The sequence below is a fragment of the Thunnus albacares genome, chromosome 17 (assembly GCF_914725855.1).
Source record: "Thunnus albacares chromosome 17, fThuAlb1.1, whole genome shotgun sequence".
NCBI classification, from domain to species: Eukaryota; Metazoa; Chordata; class Actinopteri; order Scombriformes; family Scombridae; genus Thunnus; species Thunnus albacares.
Genome location: NC_058122.1, coordinates 30,466,605 through 30,487,097, shown reverse-complemented (window position 1 = coordinate 30,487,097; position 20,493 = coordinate 30,466,605). Strand labels below are relative to the sequence as shown.

Genomic DNA, 20,493 nt, shown 5'->3' with positions numbered 1-20,493 from the left:
ACCTGGGGTCCTGTCTGGTGTGGTAGATCCCCGCCTCTATTGATCTTGTACTGAGTGCCTGTTCTTGTGCTGCCATGATCAGTGCTTCTGTGCTGTCCTTCAGTCCAGCCTTTTCCAGCCACTGGTAGGATTTCTTGATATCAGCCACTTCCTCTATCTGTCGGTGGTACATGCCGTGTAGGGCTTGTCCCTCCATGATGGTTCCTCTTCCTCCTCTGCATCATCGGGTTTCTGCTGCCTGAGGTTCACTTAGCAGTTCATCTTTGTATCTTGTTCTTCCCATTCAGCCGACTTTTCAGGACCTGCCTTACTCTGTGTAGGTATTTGGCTGTGGCTGACTTCCTTGCGGCCTCCTCAAGGTTCCCATTTGCCTGCAGGATCCCAAGGTATTTGTAGCTGTCCTGAGCATCTGCAATGCTGCCTCCTGGTAGTTCAACCCCCTCAGTTCTGATCACCTTCCCTCTCTTCGATACCATCTGACCACACTTATCTAGTCCGAATGACATCCCGTGTCGTTGCTGTAGATCCTGGTGATGTGGATCAGTGAGTCGATATCTCGCTCATTCCTGGCATACAGCTTGATGTCATCCATGTAGAGGAGGTGACTGACTGTTGCTCTACTATGGAACCGGTACCCGTAGCCACTCTTTGAGATGATCTGGCTGAGGGGGTTCAGGCCTATGCAGAACAGCAGCGGGGATAGTGGATCACCTTGGTATATGCCGCACTTGATGGTAACTTGTGCAGTTGGCTTTGAGTTGGCCTCCAGAGTTGTTTTCCACAGCCCCATTGAGTTCTTGATGAAGGCTCTTAGTGTCCTGTTGATGTTGTACATTTCCAAGCATTCCAGTATCCATGTGCGTGGCATTGAGTCATAGACTTTCTTGTAGACAGTCTAAGCGGTGCACAAGTTGGTCTGCCTGGTCTTGTAGTCTTGGGTGACTGTTCTATCGACCAATAGCTGATGCTTAGCTCCCCTGGTATTACTACCAATTCCTTTCTGGGCCCTGCTCATGTATTGGGCCATGTGCCTATTCATCTTAGCCGCTACGATGCCTGACAGGAGCTTCCATGTTGTACAGAGGCAGGTTATTGGCTGGTAGTTGGATGGGATCGTGCCCTTCTGAGGGTCCTTCATGATCAGGACTGTCCGCCCTTGGGTTAACCACTCTGGGTGCGTCCCATCCATCAGCAGCTGGTTCATTTGTGCTGCCAGGCGTTCATGTAGTGCAGTTAGTTTCTTTAGCCAGTAGGTGTGGATCATGTCTGGGCCCGGTGCTGTCCAGCTCTTCATACATGGATGTCTGCCATTGTAATGGTTACTGGATCTTGTTCTGGGAGATTGCTGTGGTCTGCTCTTAGATCCACTAGCCACTGAGCATTGGTGTTATGTGATGCCTCCTTCTTCCAGATGCTCTTCCAGTATTGTTCAGTCTCGGCCCTGGGAGGATCTGTTGTTGTGTTATTACCTTGCCACTTAAAGTACACTTTGGATGGTTTGGTGGAGAACATCCTATTTATTCTCCTGGCTTCTGCTTCTCCTGTGTATCTCTTCAGGCAGGTAGCCAGAGCTGTGAGCCTTTGCTTGGCAGTCTCCAGTGCCTCAGGTCTTGACAGTTTGTTGTACTTCCTGGGTATCCCTGTCATCCCCACACCTTTCTGTAGCTCTGAGAGTTGACTAACTTCTCTCCATGTTGCCTTGATCTTGGCCTCCAGCCTCCTTCTCCATGGAGGGTAATGCTATTTGTGGCTCATGGTGTTCATCTTGTAGCCAAGCATCTCTAGGCTCATGTTGCTGTGGTGTATATCAGCTGATTGGTCTCAGTTATGGTCCTAGTAGGGATAGTATGCAGACTTTATATATATGTGTATATATATATATATATATATATATATATATACACTACAAGGAAACGAGGGAAGGAGGCTGAGAATTTTAAAAAGTAGCATTATATTCAAAGGCATGAAATGTTCCTTGGTCCACATCCCTGCCTCAGTGTCTCTCTGTAGAATGCAGCTGTCTCTCCACAGCACTAAAGGCATGACGGAGCACAGGACTTTACATCAAATATAGCTGAGGCTACGTGTCATCCCACTTGATGTGATGACATGATGTTTGAGCCTCATTGCTGTATCCAACTTGGTTTAAAGCCCCCAATTACCAAACATGCTATATCCTGAGGACCTAAAAACACCCCAAATACCTCCCCAAGACCCCAAGGATCTCAAAATAACTGTCTCTTTTTATATACAGTTAGCTAGTTTAGTCCAGTGGTTCCCAACCTAGGGGTCGGGCCCCTCTAAAGGGTCAGCAGATAAATCTGAGGGGTGGTGAGATGATTAATGGGAGAGGAAAGAAGAAAAAACAAAGTTCTGATACACAAATCTGTTTTCAGTTTTTGGACTTTTTCTCTAATCTTTGATTTTTGCTGAAATATTGGATCATTTGAACATTTATTGAAATGAAAGCATGTGAGAAGTTTAGAGGGAAAAATCACTATTTGGTGGAGCTGTTAACAACTCATAGACATGTGAAATGTGACCCCGAAGTAAAGTACAAGTACCTCAAAACTGTACTTAAGTACAGTACTTGAATAAACGTACTAAGTTAGCCTACTTTCCACCACTGGTTTCAGCAGCTGGTTGACTCTGCACCAACATTACGTCCTCACTCGAAACTTCATCAGAGCCTCTCCAACATGAGTAGATTTAAACAGACTGCAGATCAGTAAATTACCAAAAAATACTTATTATTATCAACATACAGAAAACCCACAAACAGGTCACAACAGTGTTTACAAACCACATCCACACAATCTGAACAAGACAGAAGACTTTACACACAAACTGATGTTGCTCTCATGTGCTGTCAGAAATACAATTATGTAAAATATACACAAAAAAGACAGTAAAAGGAAAAAAAATGAACTTGATGTTTGGATGCAACTAAGATTTAAAATATATTTCAGTCAGCAGTGTAGTTTTATTTCTAAAATAAAACAACAAAATCTATTTTTGTACAAAAATCCATCAAATAATTTCAGACAGCACTTGAACACAAGTGTTATTTACTCACAACGTTGTTTATGAGGAGCCCTTAAAAGAAGCATTTATACACATGGATACATTAAACCTGTTAACACTAAACTCTGCTGCCATGTTTGGTTCTTAAAGGAGCAGAACACTTTTTTTATATTTCAGCCCTTTAACTAATAAATTCTGCTGATCAGTTTCCAAATCATCAGTCAGTCTTTAGATTGGTCTATATCCGTAGTCTCAGTTCAGTTGACATTAAATCTGTGTTGGTAACAAACTGACCCACAGTGACGATCAATAAATTAATCACTGCGATGAGTTCTAATATTGTACAAACAGACGAGTCAGAGTTTGTTTGTACAATATCAGGAAATTATTTGATTTGTCCAAAAATCAATATTAATTTCTTTACATCTGTTTTCACTCTGAGACCAGGAGGATGCTAGGAAATATTCAGACACACGACATCATAAAAAAAAAAGATAATTTAACTTCGGCTGTTTACAAAACGAATTATTTAAATCACATTAAACCCTGCTGTCGGATGAGAACCTTGTATCTCTGTATTTCAGTACAAACTGAACTGAAAGTAAAAAGGATAAGAGGTTTTCACATGACAGCAGCAGGTGTTAAATGGCAGTGTGTTGGTCTGGTTTCCATGGAAACCACCACTCTGTTAATGTGTCTCGGTCCAGGAGGTGACCCAACGTCTGGGCGTCTTTCCAGACGTGGAGACATCATCTTGGATCAGGAAGCCGTCTGCGTCCTCTTTAGCCATAATTCTCCCCTGGTGCAATGCTGCTGCTTGCCATGTCCGCCGCCGCACGAAGAACCCGCACTGCAAACAGGAAGCAGCATCAGAAACCTTGTATGTCCAACACAGAATGACTGTTTATCTTTAGTTTCTTTTTAAATTTTATAGTTTATTTTTCTGCTGTGTATTTTGTATTTATTGTATAATTTTATATGAAATCCGTTAAACTAATAAAGTTTTTACGATTCTCGTGAATATTAAAAGTCTTAATGCAGGAACCCAACATGTCCCAAACAAAAGTAAATAAATCAATCACTGAACAGATAATAATGACAGCAGCAGAGAAAATCTTCAGAGGAAACCCCCAAAACACAGATTGATAAAGATGATTAGTTATTGATCTGAGTTGATCTATGAGATGGAGGCAGAGCAGCTGGAAGGAAGGAAGGAAGTTAATCAAAGTAAAAGCTTCCATCTCTGGACTGACTGACCGCTGAGGAGAAAAAACAGCCAGCAACAGTCAGTAACAGCCAGTAACAGCCAGTAAACAATCAATAAACAGTCAGTAACAGACAATAACAGCCAGTAAACAATCAATAAACAGACAGTAACAGACAGTAACAGCCAGTAAACAATCAATAAACAGTCAGTAACAGACAGTAACAGCCAATAAACAGACAGTATCAGTCAGTAAACAGCCAGTCAGTTGGTCCTTACAGCAGGGCTCTCTGGCAGCCGTCTGCCCAGCCTCAGAGCTCCTGGGTCAGCCTGTCGGCCTCAGACGGCTGGCTCTTCATGTGGGCTTTCTGGGTCTTTGCCTTGTACAGCTCTCTGGTGCTGGCTCTCCTGAAGAAACCACACTGAACAGCAGGGGGCGATACAACAGCACTTTACCAACAGCAGGTGATGATGAGATATACATGAATGATTTTATGGTGACGACACAACATAAAAATAATCACATGTGGACAGTAGAATAGATCCTAAAACTAGAACCAGTGATGAGACAGACGCTTTCCATCGGTCTCATTACAGATCACATTATCTGCCTCCACATGTTACAGCTCAGTTTACCTTCCAGAGCAGCATGCAGATCAGAGCCAGCAGGAAAAGTCCTGCCAGGACAGACACCACGATGATCCACACAGGGGCACTGGAGTCCACCTGCTGCCCTGAGTCCGGATTAATGGAGACCTCAATCTACAGAAGAAGAACTCTGTTACTCATAAGGTGATACAGCAAACTGCACTGACAGTGATTGTTTGTTCATATTGTGGCTGTAATGAATTCTGTGGCCTCTGGGGGCCGCAAACAGCAGGTTCTTACCTTTGTGCTGTGAGACTCCATGTTGATGGTTGGTTTATTGGTCTGCAACTTCAGAGTTGCCCGGCCTCGAACCAACACTCTCCTTGCATCGCTGTAGTCCTAAAACACACAAGAAGGTCTCATTCAAAGAAACAATGAGAGAATTTGGGCCACTAGGGGGCAGAACACAGACAGCCCAGAGATATTATAAGCTTATGAAGTAGCTCACATGCAGGACACACTGAGATTGAACCAGACAGGAAAAACTAAACCAGGAGCTAAAAGAGGCTGCAAAGCTCTGACAATGATTCATGATAGTGTGAGTCTGTACCTCAATCATGGTGGAGCTCCACAGTCTGGCTCTGACTGTCAGAGTCGCTGAATTGTTCATGTTCACCAGCGGACATACGAATGTCACACAGTTGGCCCCGTGCACACAGTCCTGCACACACAAACAGACTTTTAGACTTGTGAGGACCCTGATTTATGAATGCACTCTACAGCCCCCAATCCCTAAAACCAAGTCTGAACCTCCAAACAAAACTTTGAAGAAGTTAGTTTTATATCTCAGAGCGTCCCCTGTGGGTGGCTGAAGTACTGCACTGACAGAAGCAACGTGTTTGTACCAGAGTGTAGGACTTCTTTTTCTGTCGCTGCAGGTGGAGGACAGGTAGAGTTTTTTCTCTCTGCTCCTCCTGCTTCTCTGTCACCTCCTCCTCCAGACTCCTCTTCCTCCTCTTCTCCTCCTTTGACAGCTGATCAAACAGGAAAAGAAGAAGATCAGATTTATCAGCTCCGAGATGGTTTAAAAAGTGACGGGAGGAGTGTCTGTCAGGATAAACTGGGACTTGAATCAGGTCGTCTGTTAGCAGCATGATCACAATGCTTATCCGGGCACGAACACCATTATTAAATCTTCCTTTTATTCATGAATCTTCCCTTGGTTTTGTGTTTGTCATATTTAAATCAAATGTGATTGTTTTCATGTTTTTTGTGTAAATGAAGGTTTGTTCTGACAGCAGACCAGCAGGAAACAGAAGAGGATCATGATTCAAGACCAAAATCAGATGTTTTAGTAACAGCTTCTGTATGGCTTGGCCTTTATTCTGAAATGTTCCAGCCCACTTTAATAACTTTTAATTTAAAAGGAGTCTATGTGAGGTGGATGTTGCCATGGTTACCATGAGGTTGAGGGGGTTGATGATGTTGCCAGGCGGAGTGCAGCGAGGCTCTGAGGTGCCGTTCACTTGAATCTCTGTGAGGTACAGCAGCCACTTCCCATTGGACACTTCCCTCGGCCAATCAAACTCCACCGCCAGGTTGCCAAGGTGACCCAGCGGCTTCCCGCTGAGGTTCACCTGTCAGAGAAGGCCGCAGGTAAACACTTGGTCTGTTTACGCTCCATCACAGATCATACTGATGTCAGACAAACCTGGAAAGAGAAGAGCAGAAGACTGCCAACGTCTGCTGTCTTCTTCATGGCTGACTCACCGATCACATGACCACTGAAGGAGGCGGAGTCTGGTTGTTTGATCCTGTCAGGACACAATCGATCAATAAGGGGGCTGAGGTCATCAGGACAAACATTAAACCTCTTAAAGATCTGGTATTATGACTTATTTTTATAAATATCTGTAACATTTTATTCACCGAAAGTTGTTTAGACTTCTCTAAAACCATCTTTCCTTACAGCCCAGATTCCCCTCTGTTCTCTAGCAGGCTGTTTCTGAAGCTATTTACATAAAATCAGCAGACATTCACAGAAAGAAACCATGTTTGAAAATTTCATCCACAGACTGAAGATGAAACAATAGAAAATCCTGCAGCATGCTGAGTCTCATAAAGCAGACAGTCGGCTGTAAAATATGCTGAATACACACAACCACTCGCCAATAATGGAGGGAAGATCATCTCCAAAAATGAATTTCAACCATTCCTGACGTAAATGTCCATCCTCTGGAGGGCTGTGAAGACTTTTGAGCTGCTGAACAACTGAATGATGAACTTTGCTCATCATCCCGCTGTGATGCAAACAATAGAAGTTACGTAAACACTCAGCGTAGCGCTGGGCGGCAGCAGGCTCATCATAAAGCTTCCCACTGATTGGATTTGACTTTCTGGTGCAACATAGTAACGAGTACCGCCTCAACACCTCTCGTTGTTGAGCCGCAAATTTCAAAATTTCAAATAACTTAAAAAGAGCGAGGAGATAGAAGTGATTTTACAGCACAGGAGGCCCCAACATCCCAAACATCAGTTTATTGTTTTACACCATACCAGCTCTTTAAAGTGTGTTTGTACTTACAGAATGAGAGACGTCTGCAGGGAATACTCCACCAACATGGAGACAGAGACAGGAGACAGATCAGCCTGCTCACTGAGCCTGAAAACACACAGAGAGACAGACAAGCTCATATCTGTCCAATCAGACAGCTAGAAAACTGTGTGTGTGTGTGTGTGTGTGTGTGTGTGTGTGTGTCCTACGTGGACAGCTGCAGCACAGACTGAATCTCTCTGGTGTCCAAACTGATCTCAGATGGCTGAAAGATGATCAACACCTGAACCTGAAAAAGACCAAAGATCAGACAGAGTCTCAGCAGGAGTACAGACAACAGCACAGACAGTGGTAAATGTATTTATATAGCCTCTTTCTAGTCAACATTCACCCATTTAGACACACATTCATACACTGAAGGCAAAGGCTGCCATGGAAGGTGCCTGCTCATCAGTTTCTAATGCTGCTCATCAGGAGTTTCTAATCATTCACACACACTCTTGTGATGCTGGTGGCGGTCAGTGTTGCAGTGGCTCCAAGCTGTCCTCTTTACAGCCGTTTTTGTTTCATCTGTGTCTTATATGTTAAGTTCATGTGAAGCCTTAATTTTTAATCTGATGGCTATTTTTTAATATTAATATCTTATCCTGTTGTTTTTAATTAAAAATTTTCTTTTTTTCTCCTTTGTTTTTATTGTTGCTATCTTCTTTTATGTTAAACACTTTGTGATGCATTTTATGCATGAATTGTGCTATATAGATTAAGTTTATTATTATCATTATTATATATCTATGTATCACACTCACACCAATGGCTCAGCCTTCAGGAGCAATTTGGGGTTCAGTATTTTGCCAAAGGACATTTTGACATGTGGACTGGAGGAGCCAGGGATCAAACCGCTGATCTTCCACTTAGTGGATGACCCACTGCACCTCCTGAGCCACAGCCACCTCGAACAGCAGCACAGACAGTAGTACAGACAGCGGAACAAACAGCAGCACAGACAGTGGTACAGACAGCGGAACAAACAGCAGCACAGACAGTGGTACAGACAGCGGAACAAACAGCAGCACAGACAGTGGTACAGACAGCGGAACAAACAGCAGCACAGACAGTGGTACAGACAGCGGAACAAACAGCAGCACAGACAGTGGTACAGACAGCAGAACAAACAGCAGCAAAGACAGTGGTACAGACGGCAGTACTAGCAGTACTACAGAATATGCAGTAACAGACTGTGAAGGACATTTTGTACCTTCTGGTTGCTTTTAAATGGGTTCCCCAGCTCACACAGAAGAACAGTGTCATCAACAGAACACTCCACCACTGCGATGTCACCCTGAAACATACAAACACCAGCTGAAAGACTAAGTGGTCCAATTCAAGTCCCAGCTCCTTTAGGGCAAATACAACTCAAGTCTTAAGTCAAGGGCAGGTCCAAGTCCAAAGTCCTTAAGGGACTTGGTCCTTTGGGTCAAATCCATGTCAATTCTCACATCAATTCCATGTCAACTACCAGATCTTTCAGGGCAAATCTAGTCAAGTCTTCAGTCCTTTGGGGTAAGTCCAAATCAAGTCCCAAATCCCTTTGGACAAGTCCAAAGCAGGGTCAGTCTAAATTGAGTCTCAAGTCAAGGTGTAAGGTCTTTCAGGCCAAGTCCAAGTCAAGTACCAGAGCAAGATTCAAGTCAAATCTCAATTCCTTTGGGGCAAGTCAAAGTCAAGTCTCAACTCAAGTCCCAGGTCCTTAAGGGCAAATATGAGTTAAGTATCAGGTAAATTGCCAAGACTTTTTGAGCAACTCCATGTCCAATCTTAAGTCAAGATCAAGGACAGGTCCAAGTAATGGTTTTCAGTCAAGGTCCAAGTCCTTAAAGGCAAACCACTCTCAAGTGAAATTCTTGGTCTTTTAGGCTAAATCGACCAGGTCCTTTAGGGGAAGATTCAAGTCAAGTAGTCAAGTCCATCAGGACAAGTTAAGTCTCAAGTCAAGTTCCAAGTCCCAGTCAAGACTCAATTCAAGAAGTTGAGTCTTTCAGGGCGAGGCAAGAAAAATCTCAATTCCTTTAACACAAGTCAAAGTCAGTCTCAAGTCAAGTTCCAGGACCTTTATGGTAAGTGTAGCCTCAAGTCAAGTCCAAGGTAAAGTCTAAGTCAAGTCCAAGTTAAGTTTCAAGTCCATGTCAAGTCTCAGGTCAGATACTGATTCCTATAAGACAAGTCCAAATCAAGTTTTCATAAGCAAACAGCAATTCTCTCAGGTAATTCAACACTGGCCAGTCATAAATGATAATGCAGACAAGTCCAAGTCCCTGCAATCCATCTAAATTAAACATTTATTAAATAGAAAAGGCTGTACAACAAAAAGAACTTGTGATCACTTGATGTGTGTTGTCCACTTCTCTACCTACACGCTCCTGCTCAGTGACTTAATGTGTAGCTTCAGCATAAATATCCGCTTCTATGCAGATGACACTCTGTTCTATATCAGCATTGTCTTGTTTCTCAGCTACTAAAATCTGTATGATATAGACCTTTAGCCTCACTACCTGTTGTCGGACTCCAGAGTATATGAGCGATGGCGGGATGCTAACGTTCAAAACAGCGTTGTGAGCATCCTCTGCTTCTCGTCCTGGTGATTCAGTGTTGTTGATGTTGACCTCTAGTAGCAGGCGGTTAATGCTGCTGTTGTAGTGCAACACCTGACTGCTCTTCTGCCTGGAAACACAAACAAAGACATGGTGGCAACAGTCTGATGTCAGTTGAGACAAATGAGCCTGTTGAGATGGTACAGTGGTTGGGTTTGGACATGCACTGTGGATACTGTAGACTGCTGACGTGCTGACGTGCTACGGTAAGCGTATTGTATCATTTCCGGTTGCCGACTGTGTCTACTGATAGCGTTGTTGCTGCTCTCATCTCAGTTGATTTTCCTATATATATCACATTACTGTGGATTAATTGTGGATTAATATCTGCTGTATATTTAAACTTTCGCTAGTTTTACACAAGCACTCTCAGCGCTTTTCTCTTAGCGACTTTTCTCGCTAATCGCACAAGTTGTTAGTCACTTTAGCTCTGCAGCTAGCACTAGCAGCTAACTTAAACTAAGTAGTTAGCGATGGCTTCTCTCTCTCCCTCGTTCTCCTGCTCTCTCTTGCTCGGTGTGTCAAATGTTTAGTTATTCCTCTGCCTCCTTTAGTGATAGTGATAAGTGTAACAAGTGTAGTTTATTTGCAGCACTGGAGGCAAGGCTTAGTGAATTGGAAGCGCGGCTCCGCACCATGGAAAAACAATCAGCTGCTAATATAGTTAGCCAGGCCCCTAGTATCCAGTGCGGGCCGACCTAGCGTAGCTCCCACTCCCCCGGCAGCTCCCGAGCAGCCGGGAAGCCAGGGCGGCTGGGTGACTGTCCGAAGGAAGCATAGCCCTAAGCAGAAGCCCACGGTTCACCACCAACCAGTTCATGTTTCTAACAGGTTCTCCCCCCTCAGTAACACACCCACTGAGAAACAAACTCTGATTATTGGCAGCTCCATAGTCAGAAACGTGAAGTTAGCGACACCAGCAGCTATAGTTAAATGTATTCCTGGGGCCAGAGCGGGCGACATTGAGTCAAATTTAAAACTGCTGGCTAAGAATAAACATAAATATGGTACGATTGTCATCCATGTCGGCGGTAATGACTCCAATCGGAGATCACCAAAATTAATGTGTACATTTGCAAAAACTATGTCGGACTCCGTAATTTTCTCTGGACCGCTGCCTAATCTGACCAGTGATGACATGTATAGCCGCATATCACAATTCAACCGCTGGTTGTCGAGGTGGCGTCCAGCAAACGATGTGGGCTTCATAGATAATTGGCAGACTTTCTGGGGAAGACCTGGTCTGATTAGGAGAGACGGCATACATCCCACTTTGGATGGAGCTGCTCTCATATCCAGAAATATGGCCAAGTTTATTAGTAAACCAAAAGCATGACAACCCAGAGTTGAGACCAGGAGGCAGAGCTGCAGTCCTACACGCTTCTCTGCGCTTCCATTAGAGCAGTTACCCACCCAAAACCACATAGAGACTGTGTCTGTCCCCCGACCACATAAATCAATTAAATCCAAAGTAAACAAAAGAAGAGTCATTCATGAAAATCTAGTAAAAATTAAAACCACTACTGCAATAGTACAACAAAATAAGATAATTAAATGTGGACTCTTGAACATTAGATCTCTTTCATCTAAAGCCGTTTTAGTAAACGATTTAATTTCAGATCATCATATTGATTTATTTTGTCTCACTGAAACCTGGCTGTGTCACGAAGAATATGTCAGCCTAAATGAATCCAGTCCCCCCAGTCATATTAATACTCATATTCCTCGGGGCACTGGCCGAGGAGGAGGAGTTGCAGCCATTTTCAACTCAAGCCTAATCATCAATCCTAGACCTAAATTTAATTATAACTCATTCGAAAGCCTTGTTCTTAGTCTCTCAGCCAACCTGGAAAACTTTACAGCCAGTTCTATGTGTTATAGTGAACCGTCCTCCTGGCCCGTACTCTGAACTCTGATCTGAATCTCAGAGTTTTTATCAAACTTAGTCCTTAGTACAGATAAAGTAATTATAGTAGGTGATTTTAATATTCATGTGGACGTTGATAGTGACAGTCTCAGCACTGCATTTATCTCATTATTAGACTCAATTGGCTTCTCTCAGTGTGTAAATAATCCCACTCACCGTCTTAACCACACCCTAGACCTTGTTCTGGCTTATGGCATTGAAATTGAACATTTAATAATTTTTCCACATAATCCTATTTTATCAGATCATTTTTTAATAACTTTTGAATTCCTATTACTGGATTACACACCATTAGGCAAAAATGTCCTCACTAGATGTCTCTCTGATAGTGTTGTAGATAAATTTAAGGAAGCAGTTCCATCAGTACTGAATTCACTACCATGTCTCAATACTACAGAGGACTCTTATGTTAACTTTAGTTCCACCCAAACTGATAATCTTGTTGATAGAGCTGCAGGCTCATTACGAATAACACTCGACTCCATCGCCCCCTTAAAAAGGAAGATAATAAAACATAAGAGGTTAGCTCCATGGTTTAACTCCCAAACCCGCAAATTAAAGCAAACATCGCGAAAATTGGAAAGGATTTGGCGTTCCACCAAAGTAGAAGAGTCTCGCTTAGTCTGGCAAGATAGTGTTAAAACATATAGGAAGGCCCTCTGTAATGCCGGAGCCGCCTATTACTCAGCATTAATAGAAGAGAATAAAAACAGCCCTAGGTTCCTTTTCAGCACTTTGGCTGACAAAGAGTCATAACTCTACTGATCCATGTATTCCTATAGCTCTCAGTAGTAACGACTTTATGAGCTTCTTTAATGATAAAATTCTAACTATTAGAGACAAAATTAACCACCTCCTGCCCTCAACAGGCACCGTTCTCTCCCCAAACACAGGAACCTTAGAAACAGCTGTAAATCCTGACATATATTTGGACTGTTTGTCCCCAGTAGACTTGTCTGAACTAACTTCAATGATTTGTTCAGCTAAACCATCAACCTGTCTCTTAGATCCCATCCCAACTAGGCTGCTTAAGGAAGCCTTACCCTTAGTGAGCACTTCTTTACTAGATATGATCAATCTGTCTTTAGTAACAGGCTATGTACCACAGTCCTTTAAAGTAGCTGTAATTAAACCTCTTCTTAAGAAGCCTACTCTTGATTCAGGTGTTTTAGTCAATTATAGACCTATATCTAACCTTCCATTTCTCTCTAAGATCCTTGAGAAAGCAGTCTCTAATCAGTTATGTGACTTTCTACATAACAATAGTTTATTTGAGGATTTTCAGTCAGGATTTAGAGGCATCATAGCACAGAGACAGCACTGGTGAAAGTCACTAATGACCTCCTAACTGCATCGGACAAAGGATTTGTCTCTATACTTGTCCTGTTAGATCTTAGTGCTGCATTCGACACAATTGACCATCAAATCCTTTTGCAGAGACTGGAACATTTAATTGGCATTAAAGGAACTGCATTAAGCTGGTTTAAGTCATATTTATCAGACAGATTTCAGTTTGTACATGTGAATGATGAATCCTCCATGAAGGCAAAAGTTAGACACGGAGTTCCACAAGGTTCTGTACTTGGACCAATTCTATTCACCTTGTATATGCTTCCTTTAGGTAATATTATTAGGAAACACTCCATAAATTTTCATTGTTACGCAGATGACACCCAATTATATTTATCAATGAAGCCTGATGAACCCAATCAGTTAAACAAACTCCAAACATGCCATAACGACATAAAGACCTGGATGACCTGCAATTTTCTGCTACTAAATTCAGATAAAACTGAAGTTATTGTGCTTGGCCCTAAACACCTTAGAAACACATTATCTAATGATAAAGCTACTCTGGATGGCATTACCCTGGCCTCCAGCACCACCGTAAGGAATCTGGGAGTTATCTTTGATCAGGATATGTCCTTTAACTCCCACATAAATCAAATCTCAAGGACTGCCTTTTTTCACTTACGTAATATCACAAAAATCACATCCTGTCTCTAAAAGATGCAGAAAAACTAGTTCACGCATTTGTTACTTCTAGGCTGGATTATTGCAATTCCTTATTATCAGGCTGCCCTAACAAGTCTCTAAAGACTCTCCAACTGGTCCAGAATGCAGCTGCACGTGTTCTGACTAAAACTAGAAAAAGAGATCACATTTCTCCCATTTTAGCTTCACTACATTGGCTTCCTGTTAAATTTAGAATAGAATTTAAAATCCTTCTCCTAACTTACAAAGCCCTTAATGGTCAGACACCATCATATCTTGAAGAGCTCATAGTACCGTATTATCCCACTAGAACACTGCGCTCCCAGTATGCAGCTTACTGGTGGTTCCTACAGTCTTTAAAAGTAGAATGGGAGGCAGAGCCTTCAGCTATCAGGCTCCTCTCCTGTGGAACCATCTTCCAGATTGGGTCCGGGGTGCAGACACCCTCTCTATGTTTAAGAGTAGGCTTAAAACTTTCCTTTTTGATAAAGCTTATAGTTAGGGCCGACCAGGCTCGCCTTGGATCAGCCCTTAGTTATGCTGCTATAGGCCTAGACTGCTGGGGGACTTCCCATGATGCACTGAGCTCCTCTCTCCTCCTCCTCCTCTCCATCTGTATGCATTCATGTAACATCAATGCATGTCACTAACTTTGCTTCTTCCCCGGAGTTTTTTGTGCTTTCTCATCTCACAGGAAAAGCTGAGTCCCGGGCCGAACCTTCGCGGTCCTTCACAGTCCTGATGGCATCCTTCCCTGGCTGTTGCTGCTCGTGCTTGTTGTTGTTTGTTGTTGTGATTTTTTTTCTTCTGTCCCCCCTCCCCCTTTCCCTCTCTCTTTCTCTCTCGCAACCCAACTGGTCAAAGCAGATGGCCGCCCACCAAGAGCCGGGGTCTGCTTGAGGTTTCTACCCGTTAAAGGGGAGTTTTTCCTTACCGCTGTCGCCAAGTGCTGGTCATGGGGGAATTGTTGGGTCTCTGTATATTAAAGAGTTCGGTCTTGACCTGCTCTATGTGAAAAGTGCCTTGAGATGACTTCTATTGTGATATGGCGCTATATAAATAAAAATTGATTGATTGATTGATAAAATTGACATGTGACCTTTGTGATGTCAGAAAGCTGTCAATCATCTGATAAACAAAATCCACTGGCCCCCTGACTGAAGGAGTTTCTGTATCTGTCAGAGACATTTTTTTAAAACCTTTTAGAGGTCCATGTCTCAAGTAGGCCAAGTCAAGTCATAAATCTCAAGCCCAAGTCCTCTAGGGTAACTCCAAGTTAAAGTTGCAATAGACAGCATTCAGCCACTAGATGTCACATTATAGCATCAATATCTCAGACCAAAAACAAATGTGTGTGTCATTTACTCAATAAAGTCGGAAAAAAACTGTCAAACTAAGCAGTGCTGGTCAAATATGGATTAATATTCTGTTAGTGTGATCCCAATTTCTTGCCTCAAATGCTTTCAGAAACATATTTTAGTGTACTGTTTAGCTGTAATTTGAGAAAGTTTGTGACATCTTGGAAATGGACGTGGAGGACACGGAGGACTCACATGCATTAACATGCACGCTCACATGCACTAACATGGTTGTGTGGCCGGTGCAGCGACCAAAACAAAGAACAGAGAAGCTCTGATAACAACACACACAGAGGGAGTGTGACTTCATTCACTGCCCAGGTTGCCATTACTCCACTATATCTTTACATAGCAAATGTAGCAAAGCCAAAGTCAAGTCTTAAGTCAAAGAGTGAAGTGCTTTAAAGGGTCCAAGTTGAGTCATAAGTCCCAAGTCTGTGTAAGCAAGTCCACATTAAATTTCAAGTCAAGTCTCAAGTCTAAGGTCCTTTAGGGGAAGATATATCAAGTAGTCAATCCTATATGGCAAATGCAAGTCAAGTCTTACATCAAGTCCAAAGTCTATAAGAGCAAGTTCAAGTCAAGTTTCAAGTTCTTCAGGGCAAGCCAAAGTCAAATCTCAAATGGAAGACTGAAGTCCTTTCAAGGAATTCCACATCAAGTCATAAGTTAAGTCTCTGTGGGAAAGTCGAAGTTAATTTCCGGGTCAATTCCTAAGTAATTCTTTTAGGTAAAGATTTGAGTCAAGTAGTTAGGGTATGTTCATTTCAAGTCCCAAGACAAGTCCAAAGTAATTCAGTGCAAGCCAGAGTCAAGTCTAAAGTCAAAGAGTGAGGTCCTTTAAAGAAAGTCCAGGTCAAGTCCCAAATCCGTCAAGTCTTACATCAAGCCCAAGGTTTATAAGAGCAAGTTCAAGTCAAGTCCCAGGTCCTTAAGGACACATCTAAGTCACGTTCCAGGTCCTTTACAGTAAGCCAAAGACAACTCTCAAGTCAAAGAGTGAAGCCAAGTAAGTAAAGCCCAAGTCCTTGTAGGAAAGTAAAGTTGTGGGTCAATTCCTCAGTACTTAACCCATAAGGGTTAGGGTTAGTCACAAACCCTTTTAATGTTCTGGAAAATTCCTTATACAGCCTTATCCTTGATTTTAACTCCCTAAGTGATATCTACTTAACATCCTGGTGCAGTCATGTGACAATGTGTGAATCTGTGTACCCATGACATCACTTCCAAAATGGCAGTGTGCCAGGTCAGCAAATGTGACAGAACTAGCTAATTTTAAAAAGCTTGTTTTTCGTTATTAAAGGTAGGTTTCAACCTATTTAACAATTCTGATGCTTTAATAAGATGTCCTGTATTACATTTAAGTTAGGGAAATATCGTTGTGACATATATGTTACATTACAGATCTTTGACACTGAAGGTAGAATTTCAAAAAAAAAATCAGAAATGTGTTCCTTGTGGTCCATTTGGTCTGTTTTATATTCCCCATAATTTTCCTTTAAGGAGAAATGAGTCCGGGTTCTTATGGGTTAAGGGAAAGATTCGAGTCAAGTAGTTAGGACATTTCAAGTCCCAAGACAAGTCAACTCAAATCTAACATCCTTTAGGTGAAGTCATACATTAAGTTTCTGGTCCATCAGAGCAAGTTCAAGTCAGGTCACAATTCCTGACCCAATTATGCTAACAATGGCACTTTTACAAATAGTGGAAGATTGAGGATGTTTCACACATGCTTTCACCACACTGCAGTTTAAAGGAGTATGTAGCTTTTAATCACATGACCTGGATCCTCCATGTCACACCTGTGACCTGTGTCTTCCTTTGTCATTATACATGAAATACATTTCAAGTGATCAATATCAGTGATTAGTCGTTACCTGAGCAGCTGTGTGTGCATTAACTGACTGCAGGAGTTCACTCACATGTCAAAAGGTTTCTGGTTCTCATCTGTGAACTGGGCTGTCATCTGCAGGTTGCTCTGGCAACGGTTATCAGAACCACAGGCCTTCTGGATATGGATCTGATGAAGTGAAGGAACATTTGAACAGTTTGATTTTTAATGTATGTTGGGTTCTGATGTGGGTTATGACCTGTTTTATAATTTGTTTTGACTGTAGTTCTAGATTCTGCTAGATTCAGACCTGGTTTCTCATGGGTTTTGATGGGTTCTGACCTTTGTTCTAATGGGTTCTGTTTAGTTCTGACGTTGGTTATGATACATTCTGATCTGGATCCTGATGGGCTTTGATGTGTTTTGATGAGTTCTTACCTGGTCTATGGCGGGTTGGGGAGTCTGGCTCAGCACAGGGAAACGGTTCAGGTCTTGTACAGAGTTTCTTTTCCTGGGAAGTTCCTCATAGAGAGAGGTATTCAGGGAGAACACCAGCGGTTCCACTTTGTCTCGGATCGGACTCTGGAGAGACACACACAGAACTGAACCTTAGCAACACTTTTCATACATCCACTTTGTCCAGCTGAGTCTCAGAAGTCAGATTGTCCTTGTACAGCACGTCTTCAGGTCTCTGCAGGTTGATGTAAGTGAAGTGAAACCAGTTGCTGCCTGAATGAACTCAAGCTGAAAGCAGATGATGTGGACAATGATCAGCAGGAATGTGAAGTAAACAGGATCTACAAGCTTTTACATCTGAACATGAACTTGCACTGATAAGAACAACATACGTGACAGGACGAGCTCGGAGTGCAGGACACCATGAACTCAACCTGCATATCCATCATCATCATCATCATCATCATCATCATCATCATCATCATCATCATCGCTATTTAAAGCAGCAGTTGGAGAAACCTTCTTACGTCCAAAAACTGTTCCTTTCAGGAGTTGTGAGGGGTTTTGTTGCAGGTTTCCAGCACTGACCAGTGAGCAGAAAATGATAACAAAAGTTTTTCCTCTGAAGTCTGGTAGGAGCCGGATGTGAAGTCTGTCAGCAGCAGACTAATTAAAGTGTCAGTGTCGGTCAGAATAAGTCGCTCTTATCTCACACAGCAGAACTTCCTTTAATCAAACAGTAATTAAACACCAAATATCTGAAACTGCAGATGTTGTTAAAAACTGTTTCTGGTGGATAACTTTGGAATGATTCTCAGACCAGTTGTTTTTTTTATATATATTTTAAATAAATTTCCCCACATTTCAAACATTTTCTTTCAGAATTTACTGTAAAAAATGTGTCAGCATCTGCAGGTTTGATCATTAGTAAATGTCCTGATTAGAGCTGAAATGATTAGTCGATTAATTGATTGACAGGAAATTATTTGACAACTATCTTAATAATTGAATAATCGTTTTCATTAATCCATGAGTAAAATGCCAAATATTTAAATATTTACTGGTTTCAGCTCCTCAAATGTAAAAACTTGTTTTTCTTTGTCGTACATTTTAGTAAATTTAATATCTTTGAGTTTTGGACTGGTCAGACAAAACAAAACATCTGAAGATGTCGGCTTTGACTGTTGGAAGTTATAAAAAACATTTTTCACTATTTTCTGACCTTTTATAGACAAAACAATTAATTGTTTAATCAAGAAAATAATCCGCAGATTAATTGAGAATGAAAATATGACATCTAAGAGACAAAAATAATCAAACATTTGATGGTTTCAACATCCTAAATGAGAGGATTTGTTGCTTAACGTTGTAGTAAACTGAATATCTTTGTGTTTGAGAGAAAACAAGACATTTGATGACGTAGCTGTAGTCATGATCTCATGTGTGTCTCCACTGGATAAATCATCAGGATAATGTTTGATATCTGTGTGTCTCACCTGTAATCCGACTTTCAGGGTTTTACATTGACGTCTCGGCATCGACAGGTAACCAGAGAACATGCTCTGCTTGTTGTCCTGGAAACGGAGGCGGGACTTGAGACTGGTGACGTCAGCGGTCACGGTGAAGTGGACAGCTGAGAGACAGAGACAGAATGTACAGATTTATCTTATTTTATCATATTTTCTTATTTATTTCATTAGAGGAGCTGAAATGTTTTAATGTTTGTTTTTCCTTTGTAACGCTGTTTAAAAGGTCTATAAATAAAGTTTATTAGTTATTAGATTATTATAGAAGAAGGAAAATGACATGTTTACATATTTACAGGATTATCTTTTATGATTAGTTTCATTATTTTTTGGTTTATTCCAGAAATAAGTTAATTAAAAACATTTTAAAGAATTAGACTTCAATATAAAAAAAATAAGAGCAAATTAAACTTTCTAATGTATCAAATTAATAACACATAATGTACATTCAGTATTTAATGCTTTTATCTTCTCATCTGTTCTTCCTCAGTATAGATTACTGTGAACCACCAAATGTTTTATTATGGGATGTGTTCCGTAATAGCTTCTGCATATTTATCATGTTGTCAATTAATTTCATTCAACATGTTTTGATCAGAGATTCAAGCTAAAGCATTTACATTTACATACTTTTACAGTTCTGTAATCGGCACTACTGACGAAAATAAAAAGAAAAAAATTTTGGTTTTCTTTAATTGTATTCGTCTGTTTTATTTCTCCTGGACAGCAGGTGTTGCTGTATGTTTATGTGATTATTTGGATCTATTTTCAAATTCTGATCAATAATTCAACAAATAAAACAAATTGCTCCATAATCTCAATCACATTTAGATTTTTATTTTACTCTTTTAATCTTCACACCAACATGTTTCATTTTTTATCTCACCTCAAATTACATTTAGTTTAATTAAATATAAATAATGACTAATATGTATAATACTATATATGTGTGTGTGTGTGTGTGAGTGTGTGTGTGTGTGTGTGTGTGTGTGTGTGTGTGTGTGTGTGTGTGTGAGTGTGGAGGTTTGGTGTCATAGCAACAGTTTGACCTCGGCTCTGATTGGTCAAATTAATGAGACAAAACCAGGACATGCTGAGCTACCCAAGAACTCTGTGTGTGTCTGTGTGTGTGTGTGTGTGTTTCTCAGATGTAATAATATCAGTTTCTGTAATGTGATTTATCATTCAGACACACAGAGGACAAGAGGACACACAAGGACACAGCATGATGTCATCTAGTGTGTGTGTGTGTGTGTGTGTGTGTGTGTGTGTGTGTGTGTGTGTGTCACTGCTGAATAACAGCAGGCTTTTACTGAAGCTTTGTATTGTCAATCAATCAATCAGCCAATTAGCTGAGAGAGCACACACAGCTGTAAACACAC

The 20,493-nt window shown here is 41.5% G+C and overlaps 1 protein-coding gene across 2 annotated transcripts in view; it reads right to left on the bottom strand.

Moving 5' to 3' along the window:
- Positions 1 to 2,729: 2,729 nt before the first annotated feature.
- Positions 2,730 to 20,493, bottom strand: part of LOC122967702 (integrin alpha-3-like) — a 41,116-nt gene continuing 23,352 nt past the window's right edge. For both annotated transcript variants that reach the window (XM_044332479.1, XM_044332480.1), the window contains 15 exons: positions 19,082 to 19,218; positions 17,568 to 17,711; positions 17,221 to 17,318; positions 9,920 to 10,088; positions 8,626 to 8,709; positions 7,580 to 7,659; positions 7,401 to 7,478; positions 6,528 to 6,630; positions 6,277 to 6,453; positions 5,722 to 5,850; positions 5,427 to 5,537; positions 5,117 to 5,215; positions 4,865 to 4,990; positions 4,508 to 4,650; positions 2,730 to 3,874 (listed from right to left, as the gene is read on the bottom strand). In XM_044332479.1, coding sequence (XP_044188414.1) covers positions 4,540 to 4,650; positions 4,865 to 4,990; positions 5,117 to 5,215; positions 5,427 to 5,537; positions 5,722 to 5,850; positions 6,277 to 6,453; positions 6,528 to 6,630; positions 7,401 to 7,478; positions 7,580 to 7,659; positions 8,626 to 8,709; positions 9,920 to 10,088; positions 17,221 to 17,318; positions 17,568 to 17,711; positions 19,082 to 19,218 — 1,646 coding nt within the window. In that variant the 3' untranslated portion in view covers positions 2,730 to 3,874; positions 4,508 to 4,539. The remainder of the gene's footprint in view (positions 3,875 to 4,507; positions 4,651 to 4,864; positions 4,991 to 5,116; positions 5,216 to 5,426; positions 5,538 to 5,721; positions 5,851 to 6,276; positions 6,454 to 6,527; positions 6,631 to 7,400; positions 7,479 to 7,579; positions 7,660 to 8,625; positions 8,710 to 9,919; positions 10,089 to 17,220; positions 17,319 to 17,567; positions 17,712 to 19,081; positions 19,219 to 20,493) is intronic.